Source organism: Dipodomys merriami, unplaced genomic scaffold (assembly GCF_024711535.1).
Source record: "Dipodomys merriami isolate MVZ:Mamm:240054 unplaced genomic scaffold, mDipMer1.0.p SCAF_13, whole genome shotgun sequence".
In the NCBI taxonomy this organism is placed as follows: Eukaryota; Metazoa; Chordata; class Mammalia; order Rodentia; family Heteromyidae; genus Dipodomys; species Dipodomys merriami.
Window position 1 is genome coordinate 5,047,323 of NW_027202604.1, and position 24,316 is coordinate 5,071,638.

The window sequence follows — 24,316 nt, forward strand, 5'->3', positions numbered from 1 at the left end:
CATGGCGACGGCGTTTTCTCAGCAAGGACCCCGGCGGCGAGGCTGCCCCGCGGCGCCTGCGGGCACCTCGCTCTCGCTGCTAGAGCCACACCGTCGGGCTGGGGGCTGTGGTTGTGGCACTGGGCGGCTGCCGCGGAGGTCGTGGGCGAGCAGGTGAGCGAGCTTGGCTCGGAGTGCCGGGGACGCGGGCGGCCTTGCGGAGGGCTGGGGCCTGGGACCTGCGGCGCGGGCGCTGAGCTGGCGGGGCGGGCCGGGGCGCGGGCAGTGGCGGCGGCTCCTCCTCCTCTCAGGGAAGGTAAGGGCGGCCGTGACTAGGGGTGAGGGGGCTGGCTGGTCGGACCTGGCCTTTACCCCGTGTGAGAGCCTGGCGGGACCCCCATAACGTCACCTCTCCATTCCCCCTGAGCGTAGTAGAGGCCGTGGTTAGAATTAGTAGATCTCCGAGTCGCATCTTTGCAAGAAAAGGCTCGGCCGCATCTCACACCGCTTGGGGAAAGCTGGGTCCCCAGCGGGGGTCCCAAACTTGGCCCACCGCCCTGCCAGCCAGCTTATCTGGTCACAAACCCAGGTTGGGCCTCCCAATGGAGACTGGTTGCCTTAGCCCGTTACAAGGCTGGTGTTTGACTGATCTCAAAAGCTTAGGTCCTCTCGGACATGTGAGGTAGGCGGAGTGGCCATGACCTGTGAACGTTCTCGGAGAACCCAGCCCTTGGTCTCTGCCCTCTGCCATCTATAGGGTCCATCCCTTCGCGCGGGGAGGCCTGTGGTTGCTGCCTGCGTTCACTCTGCCTGCCAGTTCTCCTAGCACGTACTGTCAGCCGGTGGATCCGGCTGTGACCCAGAGACTAGGCTCTTGCCTAGAACACTCTCTCAAAAGGAGACGGCCACGTCACTCCCCAAAATCTGCCACAGCTGGATTAGCCTCTGGGGAAATTGGAGGCCTGGTGCTCTGGGAGATGCAGCTCCGCGTGAGGGATGGGTCAAGTTTGTGTTGTAGAGTGGCTGTCACTACTCATGCCTCCAGTAATATGCAGAACCTTTTGTTGCTTTTATGGTTTCAGAGGAGCCAGTGCAGGGAAGGGCTAGAGTTTATGCTGTCTCCTTCCTTCTTCCCTTGTATTATGCATTTGAAGTGTTTCTCTGTTGTATGAGCAGGTGTATTCCAGCCCTCTTCAAGTGCATTTCGTGGGATGTCAGTTACTGTAAAGAAGTAAGTTATTTCAACTATAAAATTAAGAGAAAAGGAGAGGTGTGTGTGCTAGTCCTGGGGCTTGAACTCAGAGTCTGGGCTCTATCCCCGAGCTTTCTTGCTCAAGGCTAGCACGCTTACCATTTGAGCCACGCCCCCACTTAGGCTTTCTGGTAGTTAATTGGAGATTAGAGTTTCACAGATTTTCTTGCCCATGCTGCTTCTAACAATAAACCTCTGATCTCAGCTTCCTGGGTAACTAGGATTATAGGCCTGAGCCACCGGATCCTAGTTGGCAGATTTCTTTTGAAAGTGAGTGCATACTCCATTGTGGAAAAGGGTTCTAAACACAAGTGGTTTCTGCTTTGCTCACCTATTTAAGTGCTAGAATTGGGTGTAGAGTTTGGGGTGGTTCCCTCCTAACTGGAATAGCACAAATTCATGTGTCTCTCAATGCATATTCGGTCTTGTAACTGCCACTAAAAGTGAACCAGCTGGTAGTTACTGTTCCTTTGTACTAGTATGTAGCTGGGATTTATTGGAGTGAAATTGTTTTATCCAGTCTTGGTGGAAGTTGTCTAAAAACAGATGTTAGAATTTTATCTGAGTGACTCTCAATCTGCTAGCTTCTGTAGGTAAGACAAATCACAATGAGAGACACATGTTATAGGGTATATAATGTGTATGCTTTAGAGATAAAGTTCATTGTTATACTGAATATGTATTTTTCTGGAAAGAAATGTCTTAAATTGTTCTTTAGGCATACTTTCCCTCATGTACTCAACACACCCACACCTTACACGCCTTTGGCAATACTAGAACCACATCCTCAGCCCTTTTGGCTTTAGTTTTCAAATAGTATCTTGCATTTATGTCCCACCTGGCCTGGTCTAAGATCCTATTTATGATTTCTGTTTATCTAGGATGACAGGTATGATAATACCACTGTGGTATTATCATCACTGCGGGACTGGACACAACTTTTTTTAATTTTTTTGAGATATCTTCTTGCCATATAGCCTATGTTGGTCTAGAACTCAGTGATCCTTCCCCTTCCATCTCCTGAGAGGTGGGATTACAGGTGTGCATCTTCATACCTGGTTAAATACAACCTTCTTACAAGATGGACAGTCAAGAGAGGAAGGTCAGAAAAAAATCCTTTTTTTTAAAAAGCAGTTTTAAATTTTTTGAAAGTAACAGTTTTACCTTCACATTACTTTGTCATAGACATCTGTGTCTTTTGTGCTCTAACTTAAGGTCTAGGCACTGTCCCTGAGATTTTTTTTTTTGCTCAAGGCTAGGGCTCTACCACTTGAGCCACAGCTCCACTATAGCTTTTTGGTGGTTAACTGGAGATAAGAGTCTCATGGAGTTTCCTGCCTGGACTAGCTTTGAACCCCAGTCCTTAAATCACAGCCTTCTGAGTATCATGAACTACCGGCACCAGGCCATGCCTCAATTGAAGTAAGAATCTTGAGTAAAAATTTATTCTGAAATTAAAAACTCCAGGCTTTTCCCCTAATAGTGTTTCTTTTGCTTTTCATCTGGTGTCATATATAAGGCTAAGGCTATGTATTTTTCCAAGGTATTTGGAAGTTATTTTCCAAGTTCTTAGGAATATCATAAAATTTTCAGACCTAAAAATTGGATTCTTGTAAACTTACTAGTTCAAACAAGTTTCTGGAAGAATAATGTACTTTGTTCCTATGTGAATAAGTGTGTAGGCATTTTGGTGACCATTCTTTTGTTTTACAGGATTAATAACTAATATTTATATAAGACAGAAGAAAAAGATGTCATTCCGTAAAGGTATGTTTGTTCTATCTCTCAATGTTGTTTTTATATTAATCAAAGGCAAGGAGATGTAATTTAGGTTTTTCTCATCTGTTTCAGTAAACATCATCATCTTGATCTTGGCTGTTGTTCTCTTCTTACTGGTTTTACATCATAACTTCCTCAGCCTAAGCAGTCTGCTAAGGAATGAGGTTTCAGGTACAGGTACCTTATTAATGCCTTATAAACTGTTGAGAACTTGGGGTTCCTTGTGTCCCATATATTAACTCACATCTCTATATTAAAAACAACCACAACAACAACAAAACCTTGTTTCTAGGCCTTAGAAGTGCTATAGAAGATTCAAAGGCATGGTGGGTACTTCTTCTATTCTTGGATGCCTTGTACAATATAGTCACTAGCTAAGGATTTGAGCTGACAAAATATTCCTTTCCACCAAATCAAGAACATTACAGAACTTGCTCAGCATGCTGGGCTTCAGAAGATGGGCAGGAAAGTCTGTGAGAGTCTTATCTCCAGTTAACCAGCAGAAAACCAGAAGCAACTGTAGCTCAAAAGTGGTAGAGTACTAGCCTTGAGCACAAGCTCAAGGACAGGCCTAGGCCCTGAGTTCAAGCCCTACATCCAACAGCAACAAAAAAGATGGGTGGGGACATGTCTCTGTTATTTGATACGTACTCTGTTACTAGTGTTAAGTCTAGCTACTTTCCTTCAACTGCAACTTTAACTTGAGCAATCACATCAGGACAGTAGTAATACTACAGAAATCATAAAGGCTTATCAGCTGTTTAAATTATTTATTGTATAATTGTACTGCAAGTTGCTTTAGTTGTTCATACTGCCCCACCTTAATATTGAGAAATGTTTGAGGCACTTGGGTATTTGTCAAAATCTTTTTTTTTTTTTGCCGATTGTGGAGCTTGGCCTGGGTGCTGTCCCTCAGCTCTTCAGCTCAAGGCTAGTGCTCTATCACTTGAGCAATAGCATCACTTCCGGTTTTCTGGTGGTTTATTGGAGAGAAGAGTCTCACAAACTTTCCTGCCTGGGCTGGCTTTGAACTGCAGTCCTCAGATCTCAGTCTTCTGAGTAGCTAGGATTACAAGCATGAGCCACCAGCACCCAGCCTGTCAAGATCATTTTGAAGCCAAGTATGGGGGAATATGCCTGTAATCTCAGCACTCAGGAGGCTGATGCAGGAGGAAGTTTCAGCCTGGGCTACACAGGGAGTCCTTGTCTCATAACAAAAAGCCCAAGAGCATTTTTGAATTGCTAACTACCGCAGTTGACCAAGGCAAGAAAAGAACAGTAACTTTCCCTTTCTTTTAGTGCTGATAGAATGCTTGTTTTGTTTTGCTTTGTTTTTGTTGCTGAGGATTAAATTGCAGTCTCTTGTTTACACTAAGCATATGCTATACCACTGAGCTTCAGCTCCAGCTCTGATAGCTTGTTTCATAATTGTGTGTATAGTGAAATATATATGTATTAAAAATGCATGCTTTTGGGCTGGGAATGTAGCTTAGTGGTAGAGTGTTTGTCTAGCATGCATGAAGCCCTGGGTGTGATTCCTCAGTACCATAGAAAAAGCCAGAAGTAGCATTGTGGCTCAAGTGGTAGAGCACTAGCCTTGAGCAAAAGCAGCTTAGGGACAGTGCCCAGGCCCTAAGGTCAAGTCCCAGACTGGCAAAAAACCAAAAAATTTTTAAAAAAACTTACATGCTTCTGGTGGAAGTAGTAATGCGGGTACTTTGTTCACTGCTTTATCCCCCTTGCCCAAGAATGATTGCTGACATACTGGTTGTATTCAATAATAATTGAGTGAATAACTTAATTGACTCAAGATAACCATTATAAAAAATTTAGCCTGGTACCTCCAGTCTCTTTCTTTATGTACATATTTTTTTTCCTGTATAGTTGAGACTACTAATTATATATGACATGTTTTTCCTTATGATTTTGTCATAAGTATATCATAAGTATATATGATAGTAAAAACTCTTCATACGTGATTTTAGTACCAATAAGATCTCTTGTGTCTAAGGAAATTAACTTATAACTCCCATGCCTTTTAAAACATACAATATTATATATAATATACACGACTCCATACCATATAATGGAGAATACACAGTATGTATGAATATGCTACATATAATACACGTTTCTTCTTGTGAGACTTATTAAAAAGTCTGAGAATCATACCGAAAGGAGGGTTATAAACAATTGTAAATAAAGAAGGAAGTTTGTACTGGGTGCCAGCGGCTTTTGCCTATAATCCTAGCTACTCAGGAAGCTGAGATCTGAGGATTGAAGTTTGACCCAGCCTGGGCAGGAAAGTTCCATAATACTCTTTATCTCCAATTAAGCACCCACAGTGGAGCTGTGGCTCAAGTGGTAGAGCACTATCCTTCAGCAAAAATGCTTAAGAGACAGCACCCAGGACGTGAGTTGATGCCCCAGTTACCAGGACAATAAAAAGGTTACAGAACAATTTTCAGATGTGCTCATGCACTTTTTCAAAATGTGGTTTGAACTTATTGCTAGGCAAGCAGTCTCCCACTTGACACTCTCCCAGACCTATTTCCTTATTTTTTGTGTTTGCTTAGGGCCAGCTTCAGACAGCTATTCTTGCACAGCTGTGATTATACTCCTGGCTTGTTTTTTTGCAATAAGGTCTTGCTGTTTAACTTTTATTTTTTGCCCATCTCTGCCTCCCTTGTAGCAAGTATTACATATACACACTATCATACCTGGCCCTGCTCTTGTCTAATCCAGAAACTTCTATAATTTCATCTCTACTTAGGTTTAAAAATAAATATTTCTATGTTTACAAATATAGCAAGCCCTCTACTGCTTGAGCCATGCTCTTAACCCATTTGATGCTTCCAATATTGTCCTTAAAAGAAATAGCGATGTGATGATTAGGTCAAAGACCATGTACTTATGATTCTTCATACAAATGGCCACAATATATTTTAGAAAGGTTCTGTTAACTTTTCTAATGCTGTATCAAAGTGTTACATGCCTTTTTTAAATCCTTCCACTTTTCCAAAAGCTTGACTAGAAAAACATAATTTGAGGCTGGTCTAGATACTGAAATTTAGTAAGTTAAATTGTCACCATAATCTTCACCATTCCTCTTTCCATGTCTGTCCAAAGCTCATGAGAGGTGCCCAGTGGCTTATGTGTTTCACTCTAGCTACTTAGGAGTCTGAGATCTTGTGGATCAAGATTCAAGGTCAGCTCAGGCAGAAAAGCACCCTAAACTCATTCTATGAGCCCAGCAAAAACTGGCTCAAAGAGTAGTGCACCAGCTATCAAGTGCTAGTCCTTAAGTTTAAAACCTCTTATTGCAAAAAAAAAACAACAAAAAAAACGAGATTGTTTTATCCTAGTGCCTGTTTTTGTATGCTCTTTTCAGATTCAGGAATTCTGGGGCTTCAGCCTATTGCCTTTGTCCCCAATGCTCCTCGACATCTGGTAGATAGGAGAGGAGAGGAGATTCCTGTGGTCATTGCTGCATCTGAAGACAGGCTTGGAGGGGCCATTGCAGCCATAAACAGTGTTCAGCACAACACTCACTCCAATGTGATTTTCTACATTGTTACCCTAAACAACACAGCAGACCATCTGCGGTGAGTTTTCATTGCATGATTCAGCTTCTAATGGATGCTCTAGAGTGGGCCAGCTGCCAATTCATGAACTGTCTTAGAGTATACATGTTTACATAATTGAGGTTATGACAATGTAAGATGCATGTGACATTTTTCCACATGACTGTATGAGCAGGAATACTATAAAGAACTTATGCCAAGAAGTAAACAAATTATCACTATTCCTATTACTACTGAGTTGCTGTTTCAGCAATAAGACTGATGGTTTCATGCTAATGTGGTGAGGTTGTAAGCAAATACTGATCCAAGTCTTAGTGTGTATTGATTAGGGGAACCTTGTAGCCCATTTTTCCTCTGTAATTAGAGTAAAAATACTCAATTTAGAGGTTGTGGCAAATGAAAAAGAAATTATATAGAATACTTAGTTGGGCAAGATGGCTTAAGCCTGTAATTCTAGCTAGCCACTTGGGAGGCAGAGATCAGGGGACTATAGTTGAAGGTCAGCTGAGGCAAAATGGCTGGGTATGGTGGTGTGCACCAGCCTTCAGGGGAAGCACATCTGGGCTATTCCCCGGCAACATGGGGAAATCACAAGCAGGAGGACCAGCCAAAGCTGGCCTGGAACCTAGCTATAAAACAACAAATGCTACTTAAACCCAAGTGAGAGTATTCATGCTTTGGTACTGGCACCAAAAGAAAAAAGACTACAAGTGTGTTAACATGGTAGAGTGCTTTGCACAGCAAATATGACATGGCTCTGTTCTACCCAGTACTAACAAAAACACACCTAGCTCATAGTAATTGCTTATAAGTCTTAACATTTTACTTATAGTTAATGCAAACACAATGGACTCTCATTTTTGAAAATTAAAGTTTATTGCAAAAAACTGCTTAACATTTACCTGTGTTCTGAAACATGAACTATCATATGGCTATTTCCATGGCTCATGTTTAGTTTATGCAAGCTGTGACTTCAGAACCCTTGGAAGATGTAGAAACATACTGCATTAAAATAGACCATAGAAATGACACTAAATGTTCCCCAAACGCTTATTTAAAATAGATGACAAGAAATGTGTTTCTTCAGGCTCTTAATAGAGCTTCAGACTTCAGTGGATCAGGAATTACTTAGGGTTGTCATGGTGAATTAATTCATTATATAGGTAACAGACTACTTGCTAGCTTGTTACCTTTCACTACCATTGCAATTTGGGGGCAAGTACTGAGTTTGAACTCAAGATCTTGTACTTGCTAGGCAGGCACTCTTGAACCACAACTCCTTTTTTTTTTGCACTGATTATTTTTTGACAGGGTCTTTTTTAAAACCTTGCCCCATGTTTGGACTATGATTTTTACTTTTTTGGGGTGGTGGGGAGGGGGTTCACAAGCTTGAACTCAGGGCCTAGGCCCTGTTCCTAAGCTTTTTCACTCAAGGCTAGCACTCTAGCACATCTTTCGGGAATATAATTTTCTTGCACTTGCTGGATTCCTGTATGAGACTCCCATGCCCAGCTTTTTTCTTTTGGGGGTGGGAAATGGTACTTCAGTACTGTCTTGGTCTCCTCATTACAGGATCCAGCCACTGGTATCTGCCACTACCACTATTCTTTGACTTTTTTTTCCCCAGGGTATTTGGAAAGTTAAGAATTGAATCTCTGGGGGCTGGGAAGGTGGCTCAGTGGTAGAGCGCTTGCCTTGTATGCCAGAGGCCCTGGGTTCGATTCCTCAGCACCACATAAGCAAAGAAAGAAAAAAGCCTGAAGTGGCGCTGTGGCTCAAATGGTAGAGCGTTAGCGTTGAGCTGAAGAGCTGAGGGACAGCGCCCAGGCCCAGAGTTCAGGCCCCACGACCGGACCAAAAACAAAAAACAACAAAGAATTGAATCTCTGGCCAGGCATGGTAGTGCACATTTGTAATTGCAGTACTTGGTAGATTCAGGCAGGTGGCTTGAAACACTGGATACATATGTAAGCCTGGGCAGTGCCATAACCTACTCTCCCCAAAATTGAGTCATCCATGTGTTGGTGGCTAGAGTTTTAGTATAAGATTTACCAGTCTTAGTTGACAGCCAATTATGGTAGCAATACCTACATTTCAGATGAAAAACCAAGGAACATGGAAACGTTTGTTACTAGTGAATTTTAAAGCATAGTGTATGCCCTCATTAGAAAAGGATAAGGTTATGTATGGCTTGGAAATATGACTAATTTAAAGCTGAAATGCAGCCCTCACCCCCTTTTTTTAAAATCAGGTCCTGGCTCAACAGTGGTTCTCTGAAAAGCATCAAGTACAAAATTGTGAATTTTGACACTAAACTTTTGGAAGGGAAAATAAAGGAGGATCCTGACCAGGGGGAATCTATGAAACCAGTGAGTTCCCTGTATCTGTTAGTACTTGGGCATTATTTTAGAATACTGTGGGTATAGTACAAGTCAGTCTCTGGGGACCAAATCCAGAGGGTGCTAAGATTCCTTTAGTTATCTTATGCAAGGTCTCAGATGTCTTTGTAGCTTCTATGTAAATAAAAGTATAGCCACTGGATCCTATGTCAATGTTCCTTTCCTTTTCCAGTTAATCTTTGCAAGATTCTACTTGCCAATCCTGGTTCCCAGTGCAAAGAAGGCCATATACATGGATGATGATGTGATTGTGCAAGGTATTAAAGATGGGAGGAACAGGGAATCTTAAGGGACTACGGAATGTCTTAACCATATCCATTTCAGGTGATATTCTTGCCCTGTATAATACACCACTGAAGCCAGGACATGCTGCTGCATTTTCAGATGACTGTGATTCAACTTCCACTAAAGTTCTCATCCGTGGAGCAGGGAACCAGGTATACAACTTTAATGTGAAGGAGTGGCAAATTTAGGGACTTATTTCTGATATATCATATATTTCATAATTATTTCCCCTCCAAACTTGTTTTTCTGTTGTTTCATTTATAAACACGACAACCTAATTCTTAAACATCTGTTTTGTGAAGCCAGTCCTAAAAGTAAAAACCCAAGAAGCCAATTTTTAGCCAGCTTATTTTTGCTAGCTAGAAACTATTTTTGTTCCTGTTTGTGTTTTCAGTACAATTACATTGGCTATCTTGACTATAGAAAGGAAAGAATTCGGAAGCTTTCTATGAAAGCCAGCACATGTTCCTTTAATCCTGGAGTTTTTGTTGCAAATCTGACAGAATGGAAGAGACAGAATATAACTAACCAGCTGGAAAAATGGATGAAACTCAATGTAGAGTAAGTAACTGGAATTTTCAAACTCTTGGATTTCAACTAACAGGATTTGGTCAGTATTGTTCACTAACGTTTGTTGTCTGCTCCACCAAGAGAGGGACTCTACAGAACACTGGCTGGCAGCATTACAACACCTCCTCTGCTTATTGTATTTTATCAACAGCATTCCACAATTGACCCCATGTGGAATGTCCGCCACCTTGGTAAGTACAAGTAAAATCAGCAATTAGTATGTAAAGACAGGCCTGTCCTGAGATGAAAAATGTGTGGTTATCTTAAATTTTCGGTAGCTTAGTATGGCTGCCTAATGACTGGTACAATCACATTGCTCTTTCTCTCAACTGTAAGGTTCCAGTGCTGGAAAACGGTATTCGCCCCAGTTTGTAAAGGCTGCCAAGTTACTCCATTGGAATGGACACTTTAAGCCATGGGGAAGAACTGCTTCATACATAGACATATGGGAAAAATGGTACATTCCAGATCCAACAGGCAAATTCAGCCTAATCCGAAGACATACAGAGATGTCAAACATAAAGTAAAGTAGAATAAACTATAACCATTTCTCAGGAAATCCTGTTGGATCCATGTGTGGCCATGCTAGGCTTCCATGCCTATGTGGAGCAATCCACAAATGAGATGTTTCAGAAGTTCAGTCAGTAAAGATACCAAATTGCCTTGTTTGGCAAAGACTGTCCATCTCTGCCTCACCAAGTGTTGCCTACCACAATGCTCATTGACCAGAATGGACTAAGGCTGGTAACTAAGTATACAGCTAATTTAAGAACTGCTGCTTGGTTTTAATTTTGTAACCTGTGGCCTCATCTGTAAATAAAACCTACTTTTTTCCCCCCAAGACTGTGCTTCCAGGAGACTTCTTTTAACAGTTGATTGTTTAATGTCATATATACACCATGATCCATATTAACAAAATTACAGCCCATGTCATACCAAAACTGACATACATATTTAGAAGATTTTAGCAGTGTGCTTCAAGTGTTAAACTTTGTAGAAAAGAACAAAGTTCCTTTCCTGGGCATAAGGTAGATGGCTTAAATCCCAACACTTCATAGATAGAGGCAGGAAGATCACAATTTGGGGAAACCCTAGGCTACAGTCTCCAAAAACCAAAATTAAGACATGAGCCAAGCCCCAGTGGCTCCTAATTCTAGCTACTCTACAGGCTGAGAGCTAGGGAATTATGACTTGAGTTCATCTCCATAAATAAAAAGATGAGTTGTTTATACATAATCTGTGCTGAAGTCATAAGCATCATCCTCTTTAGTAATTTTATCCAAAACAAATGATCTTGCAGATGGTTCACCTAAATTGGAGAAAAATAAAATGAAGCTTTATACAAAAAAGTAAAACTAATTTGTGTCAATGGGCTGCTTTCTTGCAATTGACTCACCTGCTAAAGATTTTTCAGGCAGTAGTTCCTCTGTTATCTCTTTCACAGGAGACTTGTTGGAGATCTCTTCCTGTAAGACACAGAAATGATTAAGGATTGGCAGATCAGTCTCATCTGTACCAATTAGTACCTAAAAAAAATTAGTCAAAATACAAAACAATTTGTATTGTCAAAGCTCATGGAATTCACAAACTATATAGACCATGATGATAACGATGTGCCTTGTGAAGGTTAAAATGTGTTTGTGACTCCTATCACTATTGCACAATATTGTGAAATGTGGAATTTACATAATCACCTAATCTCAATTTAAGGAGAAAAAAATCGAGAGAAGGGATGGGTTAGGAGGGATGGCTGACAATGTTGTCAGATTCCTTGTATTCATATACTATTTTGTAAAACAGGAACTTTTTTGTGTGACTTCTTAAAGATAGCAATAACTACAAAGTCTCACAGACTTTCCTGCCCCAGCTGGCTTCAAACTGCTATCCTCACATCTCATCCTCTCAAGTAGTTAAAGATTACAGTGGTGCCTAACAAACACATACAGGTTTTTTTTTTTTTTTGGGTCCGGTCGTGGGGCCTGAACTCTGGGCCTGGGCGCTGTCCCTCAGCTCTTCGAGGCTAGCGCTCTACCACTTGAGCCACAGAGCCACTTCCAGCTTTTTTCTTTTTGCTTATGTGGTGCTGAGGAATCGAACCCAGGGCCTTGAGCATGCAAGGCAAGCGCTCTACCACTGAGCCACCTTCCCAGCCCCACATACAGGTTTTTAAGTACAATGCACCCCTTTCATTTTTCTCTCCCATCCCTCCCCAGGTTGAGAATCAAATATGTAGTAAACTATGTAACATTTGAAAATGTCCAGTAAAAATATATACCAGTGAAAAATGCACTACTAAGTCTTGGAAGGTTATACATATCAGGTAAACTTCAGACTAGTGATTTTAAAAAAAAAAAGCCCTCAAATATCTAAGTTTTACAGTATTTTCTAGCTGATTAAAAATTTGTCTATAGCCTTTCACATCACACATTTATTCTACAAAATTTGAGCTTACATCAATTTCTTTGTTGTGCACACTCTCCTGGCCATTGACTATGTTATCCTTCTGTTTGCTCTCTTTCTGTTTTGGCAATTCTTCAGCTATGTCAGTTTCCTCTGTTATTCCATTTGTCAAACCCGAAGAGCAGAAAAGGATGCTGTTGGCTAAATTGGGGTTCCTAATGGCTACGAAAAGAACAAAGTCCACATAAATAGGTAAAATCTACTTTGCCAGCAGATAAAAACAGCAGTGAAACACAAATCTCACCTTGTATACTATGTGCATTGTTCTTCTCTAGTTCTTCCAGATTAAAGCCCTTTCTCATGTTTGCCACAGTATTCTCATTAAAATGTGGAGAAAGAGTCCAGGATGCAGGAGGATGGCAATGGTAACCTAATGATGCACTGGTATTAAAAAGAGTATGTCAAAAAAAAAATTTTTTTTTTGGTGGGCACCAAAATACCACCAAAATGAGGCCTTACCCTGTCCATTCAGACCATAGCAGCTTAGCAGCAGCTTCAATATTCAGGCTTCCACCTTTTTGGTGCAGACCTCTTCTCTGAGCAAGTGTCGCAAAAAACTCCTGTGAATTCTTATAGTTTGGGACAGTGTATTTTAGGACTACCTTAAAAACACAACACAAATTTTTCATTTATCTGCTACAGTGATAGGTGATAAGATTTACAGGAAATTGGTGATGTCAAGCAAAATAGGGAGTTCTTTTACCTGCCGAGCATCAGCCTGGGACAGGATGGCACTGGCAAATTCCACTGGTTTTAGCGATTCAATGCTTGTTGGACTCCGAAGAGCAAGTGCAGCAGAGGAGTTAAGTGGTGAGACGATGAAACTTGGACTGTCTATGACAGTGATTTGTTTGTCCAACGGCACAACTTGCATGTTTCTGAAACAACAATGGAATTAATGGCACTGGTTTATATTGAGGGCAAAAGACGTAACATGAAGCTCAGGGTTGGATTGAACAAAACTCAACACAGCGAGTCAGATCCAATTTATCATCATTTGCTTCATGATTTTGTCCTCGCTTGGCAGGTGCTCTTACACTTGAGCCACAATCCCCAGCCTAAACTTTACTTTCTGGGGCAATTCCCCACCACTTACATGACATTGAACCTAGAGCCTCACAGGTGCTAAGTTTGCTTGCTACTATGCTAGTAAACTTATTTGCGCTATGCCACCAGCTTCCTTCTCCTCAGAGAACAGTATGAATGAAAAAGCTCTGTCTTTGCAAAGGCTGACCTGTAACTTGTGTTCTTCTGCTTCTGCTTTTTAAGCAGTTGGGATTACAGTTGTACATCATATCCAGCTTCAGTTGTTGAGACTAGGGATTGAACCCAGGACCTTGTACATGCTAGGTAAGAGTTCTCTTCCACTTGAGTAACAATCATAGCCTTTTAATTTTTCTCTCAAACTAAATTGTGGGCAGCCAAGACTTTATTAGCTCTTTACTTTTTAAAAGCTTTCCTCAAGAGAACCAAAATAAAATCTTTTTTACAATAAAAAAATTTAAATTATTAAAACAGCTCAATTTACCTTGTAAGCCCCATAGCTATACCAACATTACATATCCGTTCTTGTTTCAAGCTATTAATGATGCTGCTTTTCCCCACATTTGGGAAACCTACAATTAAATGGAAATACACATGTATATTAGTCTGAAATTTATAAATTTTCCATTGCAAAATTCTATTTGCCTGGTGTTCAGAACTGGATTAGTATCCTCACTTCAGTCCAATCATCTTTTTTTTTTTGGCCTATACTAGGGGTTTGAATTTGAGACCAAATACTCTTGTTGGTATTCTACCAATTGAATCATGCCTCCACTTCCAGCTGTTACTGGTTATACTGCAAAGAAGCTCATCTGTTATACCCAGGCTGGCCTCAAATCCAGATTTCTCAAGTCTGTCACCTGAGCAGCTAGGATTATAGGCATGAGCCATGGGCACCCAGCAACTCCTTAATTTCTTGCACATTAACTTGTGAAAGGGCAAGAAAGGCTTAAGCCAAGAATATGCATATTCACTTGTAGAGCTGGGGATCAAATCCAATATCTCAATAATGCTAGGCAAATACTTCACCACTGATCTACACTCCAGCTACCAAGTTTTGGGGTTTTTTTTGTCGGTCATGGGGCTTGACTCTCGGCCTCAGTGCTGTCCCTCAGCTCTTCAGTTCAAGGCTAGATTACCACTTGAGCCACTCCTGGCCTTTTCTGCTTATGTGGTGCTGAGGAATCAAACCCAGGGACTCATGCATGCAAGGCAAGCACTCTACCACTGAGCTACCTTCCCAGCCCCTACCATTACTTAGGAGGCTGCAGAAAGTCTAAAAGACTCTTCTCTCCAATAAACTAAAAAAGCCAGAAGTGTATCTGTGGCTCAAGTGGTAGAACTCAATAAGGAAAAAAACTCAGGAGCAGTGCCCAGCCCCAAGATTAATGGGGGGGCAGGGGGGGGGGAGGCCGGGAAGGGAGGATAAACTTTTTTTTGGGGTGTGTGTGTGTCCAGGCGTGGGTCCTGAACTCTGGGCCTGGACGCTGTCCCTCAGGTCTTCAGCTCAAGGCCAGTGCTCTACCACTTGAGCCACAATGCCATTTCTGGCTTTTTTCTTTTTTGCTTATGTGGTGCTGAGGAATTGAACCCAGGGCCTCATGCATGCAAGGCATGCGCTCTACCGCTGAGCCACCTTCCCAGCCCGGATAAATTCTTTTTCAATGCCTAATCTTAACAAAGAAATGAACCTAGTAGCAATTAAACACTCCCCCACCCCTCGCCTTTTGTGTCTGTCCTGGGTCTCAAACTCAGGGCTATAAGCTTTTTTTGCTCAAGTTAAGTACTTTGCCACTTTCAAGCTCCACTATGAAGACCTTGGTTTCACAATAGACATTCTTATTTAACCTGGTAAAAATCTTTGAAGAGGCAAACTATTATAAAACTCACCAATCACTCCAACCTGAATAGCTCTGCCATAAGTCTCCTGTAAACTTCCAAGAAGTTTCCAAAGGCTTTCTCTACCGAAGCAGACCTTGCTTTTGAATGGAGCCGTTTTTTTCTTTACCTCGAAACATTAAAATTCCAAATACATTAGTTTAATTATTGTGTTAACTCACGAGGTAAATGGACAAAGTCAAGCATCAGAGCCTAGCTCTTAAATGTCTAGCTGAAATCAGAGTTGGATCTTACTATTTTTTCACTTTAAAATCAATATTTTGTTTCACATCATATTTCAACCATCCAAATTCTGAAAGAACCACCTTTCCCACCCCTAACATTAAAAGTATATACCTTGGTTATTTTTTTGTTCTTCAGAATTGTTGAGGCTTTGAACACCACTGTTGGTAATTCTTTCTTCAAATAATTTAGCCAGTTCTCCAAATTCTCCTTTGGTACTAGATCTAATAGGAATTAAGGATAAGACAAATGGCTTCAAGTTAGGCATTTTTGTCAAATACAGATTTGAATATTATTTACCTTATCCCAGGCTTTCCTCCACAAAAGAACTAATTACAAAACGAGGACAGGTAAGTTTCCTATTATGCTGTCCAAACAAGATCAACATCAATACTACACTTGTATATTTCAATTCCTACACAACTCATGCATTATAATCCTACAGCTGTTTTCTGGATTTACCCTCAGCTAAAAAAAATCTTGTTTCTTGACCAGTGACTTTTCATCTTGTCCCCACATTGTGCCACAAGTCTCTTGAGTTTTTCTAAATATTTGTCACCCAAATCCCTTGACTACATAACACTGGTCAGATGGGAGATTCTGGCACATCATCATTTTCTATTGAAATAAGACTACATGGCAAACAGGAGAAACAAGCTCACATCCTTAAAGTGTTAAGTACTAAATGGCAAACAATATACCAACTGAATCACTTGTAGAAACCACCTCCTTCCCAATGCCCAGCACTGTCTTTGGCATACAAGAGGACACACACTGGTTTGTTGAGGTCAGAGTTGGATCTTATCAGTCTTCAGTGATAGTCAAGACTGTTCAGATGTTTTCCTCATACCTCAATCAGTGTACTCACAAGGACTCACAATGAAGATCCCCTTTCCTCACCTGATTTATTTAATACAAGTACTAGCTTTTTAAGTCCATTCTGAACAACAGCCTCTTCTACCTGAGGACACCTGCAACCAAGAGGATCTCTGGCATCCAATACCTCCAACAGAACATCTGAGACTTCAATTACCTGTCAAAGAATAAACAATCAGAACAGCATTCCTGTGGGAACACTCAAATTTAGCTCTCTGCTATCATCTACCTGGCAACAAAGTGAGTTCAGAGTTGGATCTCATATCTTCATTTTGGTATGAAGAATGTGCACACTCATCATTTCTCACAAATGTAAATAACCCCAACTCTATAGTTTGATAGACCTTCTGGCCTTCCTGAGAGGTCTGAGGAATAATTATGCTAAGATTATATCACCTACTTCCTTCAATTAGTTTTCAACATTTCCTCCTTTACATGGCTGGTGTCAGGTCAAGGAATGACCCATGTCAATTTTCAATATCTTATTACCATTATTAGACACTGACCTAGACTGAGATACCTTTTTAAGTTCCTGACAGTGTAACTTCTTTGGATTCTGTTTGGCCAACTTGGCTTTCTTAGTTTTGCACTGTCCAAATTCCTAAAAGGGCACAAAGATTAGAAGGAAACACACAATTAGGACTATATCAGTTGCAAGTTATATCTTCACATTTTTCTTTAATAGCTTAGAGTCTGAGGGTCTGCACATGGTGGTGGCACCTCTGCAATCCCAAGGTACCCTTGGCAAATATTCTTAACAATATCTAAAAAATAAGCAAAAGCAAAAAGGGATAGGTGTGGCTTAAGTGCTAAAGCACTTACCTTGTAAATGTTAAAGGTTCTGAGATCAAACCCAAGTCTAGTGCTCTCCTCGCTAGAGTCTATCTTCTGCCCAAGACCCACTAGACTACATGTAAGTTTTTATTTGTGCCTCAAAACTCATCTTCCACTTTTAGAAGGATACCTTACCTCCTCAGGCTTCTCATCAGATGGCTTCTCATCAGGGTTAGTTTCAAGTTTCCTTTTCATTCCTTGTTCTTTCTGTCTATCAAGTTTCTCCTGCTGTTTTAGTTCTTCAAGCTGTGTCCAAACAGTAAGAAAAATGAGTCAGTGTTTTCACTTTGAAAAAAACTCACCCACACATGATTACTTAAAATTTCAGCTAACTTACCAGTTGTTTCCTTAGCTCCGCCTCCCGAAGAACAGCCTCTTTAAAAGGAGCACTGTTTGGAACTCCTAAGTCTTTCTTAGGTTTCTTGTGACCCCGTTTTTTAGCTTCTTTCCTTAATTTTCGATGGTGTTCTCTAATCTATTAGGAAAAAAAATCATTTTGCAAAAGTATTTTCTTTTTAAACAGGAGTAAATGATCTAGCTACTCTAAAATGAGAAAAATGGAGCTTTAATTGGCACAATAAAGTATGCATGTAATAAAGCCACAAAAAAAAAACATTAAAAAGAGGCTCTTCTCCCACATGCTGGGGACTATACTTCTAGGTAATTAGAAGGCAGATCTAAAAATTGAGCCAGGAGCAGCAAAGTCTATGAGACTCATCTCCAATTACCCACTAAAAAGCCAGGGAACTTGGCTCAAGTGGTAGAGCATCAGCCTTGAGGGGGAAAAGCTAAAATGAATCATTAATTTAGTCTTACCTTCAGAGGAGAAATGAGACAGAAATCAGTAGAGTGATATACTGGGTATGACGCTCTAAACAATAATACGTACCTTTTTTTGGATTTTATACCGTTTATGGCAGGTCATTCGTTTACTTGCTTTCTTCAACTCTATATTTAAAAAAAAAATAGACCAGTCACAAATGATCTGTAAGTGGTTTTCGGTGATTCCAATATGCTATTATGTCCAGTCCTGTGTTACATTAGTTATTGATCTAACGTTAAGAATTGTGAAGTGTTGAATACAAACATGAATGTCATTTTCAAATCCCAAGATGATACAGCCGATCGGAGCCGGTTTCCCCACAACGACCCTTCCTCTATTAGAATGGGATCACACGCAGAAGCGTTGAATCCCAAGCGGCAGCCACTCGTGCTAAACGCGTCGGCGAGGGGGCTCACAGCTTCAACCCCCAAAGCAAAAAGCGGCCTGAAATCAGGCTCGGACGGTATCTCACAAAAACCGGGCCTGGCCTCCCCCATCCTCCGGACCCCAGTCTTCCTCCCACAAAGGAAATCCGCAGTTGACCATCGGATGGGCGAAGCGCCCGCGCCGTTCCACCCCACAGAGAGAAGGCCTCCCCCCAATTCCACAGCCTATTTTCGCAGAGTCAAGCCAAAGAGCGCCACACTGCGCGGCCAACTACCGGAAATCAACAGATACAGGGTCTCTCCAAACCCGCCATTGGACCCCACTCACTCGGCCGCTTCATGGTGGCTGTGAAATCCGCAGTAGCAGGGGCAGCAACCTCGAGAACGTTCCTCCGCCTGCGCCACGTGCGAACTGAGGATGGGGCCGGGGGTGAACGAACGTCACGCACTTACGCTACTGCCGTAAAGTGCGGCTCCGTCCTTCCGCGTGCACGCGCACGTAGTGTCGCTAAGACTCAGGCTCGCTTGGCGGCCCGGGGCTGGCTTTGCGACGGCACTGGGAGGGGTGAGGGTTGTGAGGGCGGCGGGTGCCGGAGCTACGGCAGCGGCCGCGACCGGAGGAGCAATAGTAGCAGCCGTGGCGGCCACGGGGCGGGGCGCGGCGGCCGGTGACCGCGGCCGGGGCTGCAGACGGCGGAGCGGCTGGGTAAGGCCGGGCCTGGGGCGGGCGGAACTATTCCCCTTCGGCCAGTTGCCGGGCCTTTGTGTGGGCCCTGACGAGCGGGAGCTTCGGCGGAGGCCCCGCCCTGGCCGTAGGGACGCGCCGGTCGGGCCGGGCGCGGGGCGGGGCGCGGCGGCGGGCCTCGAGATGGGCCCAGCAACCTAGCCGCACCTGCCGGCCGGGACAAAGGCGCGCCACGGCCCGGAAACTCCCCGCGCTGTTCTTTCCCGCTCGTCGTGGGGCGGCTTCGCAGCTGTCAACGTTTCCCTTAGACTCCCGTACCAATGACAGGTCGGGGAAGTCCGTCCTCTCCTCGGCCGCTCAGGGCCTCCTTTTTTTGTTGTTCCTTTTGGATTCGACACAAACTCTAATGCTTTTCTCCTGCTTAACGTATGTTTGTTCACGCCCGGTATTTTTTTTTTTTATTAGTGAGATATTTAATAGAGGCAAGATAGTTCAGCTTCTCATCTGCAACATCACGGAGAATCGGGGTTTCCAGGACTACATTATTTCCTGGATTTGAAACATTTTCCCAAGTTTTTTTTTTTAAACTTTCTAAAAGGAAAGCATAGTTTTGCTATTGTAAGAAAGCAATTTTGTTATAAAAGGTAGAGAAAGTAGCAAAAATATAGAAGAAATTCCTAGTGGAGTAGTAAAAAATATAGAAGTCCTGAAAAGCAAATGACAAATACACAGAAAAGTGGATTAAAATTCTTAACAGTAAATATGAAAGCATGTGTTGGAATAAAATATTTTAACGTGGACTCCTCAAAACTGATTTTGGGTGTTTTCCCTCCTGTTTAGTATACTTTTTTATACTATCGCTAGAAATCATATTGTACTCAATACAAATATTAAGAGCATAATTTTTGCTTTAGTAATTGTAAAATACAGGTCGGTTATTTCGGATCTGAAGATCTCAAATGGAATGAATATCTTGAAGTATTTCAGATTAAAACAGCAACAATTATGTTTGATGATGAATGGGAGAACCTTGTCTACTTTCTTTGGCTTGTGGAGTGTACAAAAATATTTCAACAATAATTTACAATAATTCTAAGTAAATTGTCGTATATTGATATAGTAGACTATCAAACGTGGAAAAATGTTTATTTGGAAAAATTTCTGAGTTTAAACAGACGATAAAATAATTTGTATGTTTTTTTTTTAACCATTTTGTATTTGTGTAATTACTGGGGTTTGAACTTAGGACATTGTGCTTGTTAAGCAGATCCTCTACTATTTGAGCCATGTCCCCAGCCCTTTTAATCATGTTTGTTAATAATTTTTAAAAAGATACACATAATTAAGGCATAAATGGAAAGTCTCTGGATATAAATGGTAAGAGTAGTTTTTCTGTGATAGGTAGGATTATAGTTGCCTTTTTTTCTGCCTTTGAGTCTTCGGTTTTCCATGAGTTTTATTTTAAATGTAATACAGACTAAACATCTAGAAACACAGGAGAACACAAAAAGTTTTTCTCTCTGAAAAGTAAATAAATGCTGAAGGTATGCCTACAGGCCTTTGAAACCATGGACCTGAAAATTTAAGGCCTTATTTAAGTTCACTTTCAGTGAACTTTTTTTGTTTTTAATCTTTAAAAGATAAATTGGGCATCCAACCTGTACCTAGCACTATTTTATAGGTTAGGACTGAAAAAATGAAGAGAACCCTGTTTTTGTGCCCAGGAAGCATGTAGTCCTAGAGTTGTGCCTTGAAGTTTCAAAGACATTTCATGTATATGGTCTCTTATTGTCAGAGCAGTCCAAAAGATTGTGTGTGTGTGTGTATTTTCATTTTCAGTTTAGAGATGGAGTAGATTTGAGAGGTTATAACTCAGGCAACATCAAATAGATAATTAGAGCTGGAACATCAGGGACTTCTAATCTTCTTCATATGGATCCAGTTGATTCTTTCGCCTCAGAACATTGCCTTGGTAGCTGGGTGTCGTGGGTCATGGCCAGTTAGTGCCAGCTACTGAGAAGGTGAGTGCAGGAGTCTTTTTGGTTTGAGGCCAGCTCTGGCAAAGTTAGCTATACCCTCCCTCAAAATCAAAATGTAAAATAAAAGGACTGAGAGCATGGCTCAAGAGGTAGAGCGTTTGTGTAGCAAGCTGGAAGGCCCTGAGATCAATTTCCAGTAATGTAAGAATGTTTTCTTTGTTGTCAAACTTCCATATGACATATTAAAATGTGTCCTTTGCCCCCCAAAGGCACAAAAAATAAAAGTATACCTAAGTTACATATTTTTCTTATATTACCAAAGGGAATTAATGATTCAAGGATTTTTGGATATTGTATCATAAGCTATAAACAACAGTCACTTACATTTTTTTGTCATTTGATTTTCAGGGAATTTTATTTTTTTATTGAACTGCCAAAATAGTTGAAGACTTCTAAAACCTTGCTAAACTTATTTGATGTCTTTCTGATGCAGATAGGACTTGTGGAAAGAAATGTTGTTTTTCTCTGAATGGGGGGGATGGGTGGGAGTTTTCCAAACTCTGCTCACATGAGCCATTCTTGGTTTGTTCCAGCGTGCCAACACTTGGTGTCACATGTGAGCCTCCCACATGTGTTCACTCTTCATCCCAGCTCTGTGATTGAACTCTGCTCTTATTGAATAGGGGGCAATTGGGCAGGCATGCTTCATTCCTGGAGTTGACAGTCGTTCCATGTGAGTAAGGGGAACCTCAGTGAGACATCTTAAACATATAAAAAAGCATTTGGTTTTAAAATGGAAATGTCAGGTGCTAAAGACAACTGGTATGCCTGGTTTGTTATTGTTTTCTTTAGCAATTCTATTTGAATGTTTTCTGTCTATTCATATTTATTGTTAATCTCTTCTATTTCTCCTTTCTGTGCCTTGTTCTTCTCTTTCAGTTTTGAATAGATTAACACTGAATCTAAAGTCCTACCTTCTCTCACTGGTTTTACTTGGCCTTCAGACATAATGAGGAGACTGGCTTTTCGAGGTGCTGGTTGTGCTCTGGTAAAGCTGGTAAATTACTGATAATCTACAACCTTACCCTTTTCTGTCACACCTTGTCTTTTCCCTTCCCCCTTCTTAAATTTTTATTAGACTCCTCCTGTGTTCATCAAATTCACCTGTGTCCTTGTCAAAGATTGTAATGAAGATTTCTTAATTTCTTTAAGATAACGAATGGAAGTTAGTTTATCAGCTTTTTGTAAAGTAAAAACCTAGCCAGATGCCTGGCTTGTGCTTGAAATCCTAGCTACTCTAGAGGCTGAGATTTGAGGATTGCAGTTTAAAGCCAGCCTGGGCAGTAAAGTCCATGAGACACTTATCTCCAATAAACTACTTAGAAAAGTCAGAAGTGGCACTGTGGCTCAAGTGGTAGAGCGCTGACCTTGAGCAAAAGAAGCTCAGGAACAGCACCCAAGGTTCAGGCCCCAGACAACCCCCACTTCCTCACCCCTGCCCCAAAGAAAAGAACAAAAATCAACAAAGCTATGTTTGGTCCAAGCTCTTAGAAGCTTTTAACCAATGTCCAACTAAGAATATAACAAAACAATGCCTAAAGAAAAAGAAACTTGATCATTGTAGGTTCTGTTTTTGTTTTGTTTTGTTTTTTGGTGCCAGTACTGGGGCTTGTACTCACTAGGGCCCTGAGCTTTCCCTGAACTTTTTTGCTCAGTGCTAGTACTCTATCACTTGAGCCACAGCTCCACTTTTGGCTTTTTGGTGATTAATTGGGCATAAGAGTCTCACTTTCCTGATTGGTTGGTTTCAGACCACAATCCTCAGATCTTAGCCTCTTGAGTAGCTAGGGTTACGGGTGTGAGGGGCAGGTGCCCAGCTATTCCTGGAGATCCCCCCCCCCCTCCTAGCTTTCTCTCTGCGCTATTGGCAACCAGTGCTTTTCTCTTTCTATCCATTCAGCTACTAGCATATTAATTTCTTGATATTGAATGTGGATGACTAAATTTGGGATTCATTTTTCTTTTAGCTTTCAAGCTTTAGAAAAGACCTTTGAAATCACAATAAACTAATACTGTTGTTAAATTTTGTAGGATTTCTACTGTATACCGTTTGTAGCAGTGGTTCTGTTTCTAGTGTTATAGTCAAAACACATAGATTTGTAAAATAGTGTTTTAATTGTCTTAACAGTTAGCCTAAGTCTGAGAACAAATATAATGTATTTCTGAATGTCCAAATAGGACCTAAAAGTTTATATATGAGGTGGTCTTCTGGATTATCTAGAGCAATTTAAAACTTATTTGTGGAGCCGGGCGCTGGTGGCTCACGCCTGTAATCCTAGCTACTCAGGAGGCTGAGATCTGAGGATCGCGGTTCAAAGCCAGCCCGGGCAGGAGAGACCGTGAGACTCCTATCTCCAATAAACCACCAGAAAACCGGAAGTGGCGCTGTAGCTCAAGTGGTAGAGCGCTCGCCTTGAGCTGAAGAGCTGAGGGACAGCGCTCAGGCCCAGAGTTCAAGCCCCACGACCGACAAAAAAAAAAAAAAAAAAAAAAAAACTTATTTGTGGGTATAGAGTACATTATTTAATTGTAAGGTAACTTATTCTGCATTTAGAGAACTTTCAAAGCACAGCTTTGCTATTTCTGCCTACGTATGGACATTAAGTGTCTCACAGAGATAGTTTCTTGTGGATTCTGCTTTAATGAGTGGAGAAAATTCATTTTCAGGGATTAATTTTTGGGTAGAAAGATTATGGTCCTCTGTCCCTTTGTTTTTACACTAAACATTTGCCTTAGACAGTGCTTTTTAATCTTCTCCATATCATGGCCCACAAAAAAGCAGATGAGGCTGCTGACTCTTATCTCCCAGGTCTGCCTAGCTGCTCCAGAGGTTTAGGGATTAATATCTGTGTACCTATTATAGTCTCTATACATGGGTTAGTAAACTCTAGTCTAGGGTAAATTTGAGACCAGAAGTGGTTGAATCATTCAGTATATGTGGTACACAAATGAAAATAATTTTGTTGAAATTATCCTGTCAAAATTAGTAGTGTAGCATTTTGGTAAGTGAAAGGTCCAGGAATTTTTTTATTTTCCCTTAAGAATTATAGCTAGTTTAGCCGGGCGCCTATGGCTCATGCCTATAATCCTAGCTACTCCGGAGGCTGAGATCTGAGGATTGCAGTTCAAAGCCAAAGCAGGAAAGTCTGTGAGACTCTTATCTCCAATAAACCACCAGTAAACGGGAAGTGGCACTGTGG

General features: G+C 41.4%; 3 protein-coding genes and 3 non-coding genes across 42 annotated transcripts in view; 2 read left to right on the top strand and 4 right to left on the bottom strand.

Annotated features, from left to right (window-relative positions):
• The first annotated feature begins 23 nt into the window (after positions 1–23).
• Positions 24–10,691, top strand: Glt8d1 (glycosyltransferase 8 domain containing 1). Of its 3 annotated transcripts, none has more exons than XM_070018585.1 (11): positions 24–153; positions 1,062–1,210; positions 2,945–2,998; positions 3,083–3,181; positions 6,402–6,615; positions 8,846–8,963; positions 9,166–9,250; positions 9,318–9,430; positions 9,673–9,839; positions 9,930–10,039; positions 10,185–10,691. In XM_070018585.1, exons 3-11 carry the CDS (start codon positions 2,983–2,985, stop codon positions 10,373–10,375), a joined length of 1,113 nt encoding a protein of 370 aa, XP_069874686.1. In that variant the 5' UTR covers positions 24–153; positions 1,062–1,210; positions 2,945–2,982; the 3' UTR covers positions 10,376–10,691. The 3 variants fall into 3 exon arrangements, with proteins under 3 accessions (XP_069874686.1, XP_069874687.1, XP_069874688.1); XM_070018586.1 differs by having other exon boundaries at positions 1,156–1,210; XM_070018587.1 differs by lacking the exon at positions 1,062–1,210.
• On the bottom strand, positions 10,680–18,842 carry Gnl3 (G protein nucleolar 3). Of its 2 annotated transcripts, none has more exons than XM_070018584.1 (15): positions 18,721–18,842; positions 18,073–18,131; positions 17,521–17,658; positions 17,319–17,429; positions 16,870–16,950; positions 16,374–16,506; positions 15,588–15,697; positions 15,243–15,360; positions 13,837–13,924; positions 13,012–13,186; positions 12,768–12,877; positions 12,553–12,689; positions 12,301–12,470; positions 11,245–11,314; positions 10,680–11,157 (listed from the first exon to the last, which is right to left on the bottom strand). In XM_070018584.1, exons 1-15 carry the CDS (start codon positions 18,731–18,733, stop codon positions 11,075–11,077), a joined length of 1,596 nt encoding a protein of 531 aa, XP_069874685.1. In that variant the 5' UTR covers positions 18,734–18,842; the 3' UTR covers positions 10,680–11,074. The 2 variants fall into 2 exon arrangements, with proteins under 2 accessions (XP_069874685.1, XP_069874684.1); XM_070018583.1 differs by having other exon boundaries at positions 12,768–12,910.
• On the bottom strand, positions 13,240–13,317 carry LOC138824917 (small nucleolar RNA SNORD69). Its single transcript, XR_011371229.1, has one exon. It is a non-coding gene; the product is annotated as a small nucleolar RNA SNORD69 (small nucleolar RNA).
• LOC138824919 (small nucleolar RNA SNORD19B) lies at positions 15,457–15,538 on the bottom strand. Its single transcript, XR_011371230.1, has one exon. It is a non-coding gene; the product is annotated as a small nucleolar RNA SNORD19B (small nucleolar RNA).
• Positions 16,249–16,326, bottom strand: LOC138824915 (small nucleolar RNA SNORD19). The gene has a single exon (XR_011371227.1). It is a non-coding gene; the product is annotated as a small nucleolar RNA SNORD19 (small nucleolar RNA).
• Positions 18,843–18,933: 91 nt separating the features above from the next.
• Pbrm1 (polybromo 1) overlaps positions 18,934–24,316 on the top strand; it is a 126,646-nt gene continuing 121,263 nt past the window's right edge. For 18 of the 34 annotated variants that reach the window (XM_070018544.1, XM_070018561.1, XM_070018569.1 and 15 more), the window contains exons 1-3: positions 18,950–19,098; positions 21,650–21,789; positions 21,996–22,113. In XM_070018544.1, the coding sequence (XP_069874645.1) occupies positions 22,066–22,113 (48 nt within the window). In that variant the 5' untranslated portion in view covers positions 18,950–19,098; positions 21,650–21,789; positions 21,996–22,065. Of the gene's footprint in view, positions 19,099–19,394; positions 19,504–21,649; positions 21,790–21,995; positions 22,114–24,316 lie in introns of those variants that run through there. The other 16 variants (XM_070018548.1, XM_070018562.1, XM_070018571.1 and 13 more) reach the window with 5 other exon arrangements.

Bases quoted from the DNA above. Each gene is read 5' to 3' on its own strand.
- Glt8d1 (XM_070018585.1), top strand. The intron at 3,182-6,401 runs GTACAGGTACCT...TGCTCTTTTCAG, and splicing joins GCTAAGGAATGAGGTTTCAG to ATTCAGGAATTCTGGGGCTT. The intron at 9,431-9,672 runs GTATACAACTTT...TTGTGTTTTCAG, and splicing joins TCCGTGGAGCAGGGAACCAG to TACAATTACATTGGCTATCT.
- Gnl3 (XM_070018583.1), bottom strand. The intron at 16,951-17,318 runs GTAAGGTATCCT...GTGCCCTTTTAG, and splicing joins CTGATGAGAAGCCTGAGGAG to GAATTTGGACAGTGCAAAAC. The intron at 12,911-13,011 runs GTAAAAGAACTC...TGTGTTTTTAAG, and splicing joins CCCAGGCTGATGCTCGGCAG to GTAGTCCTAAAATACACTGT.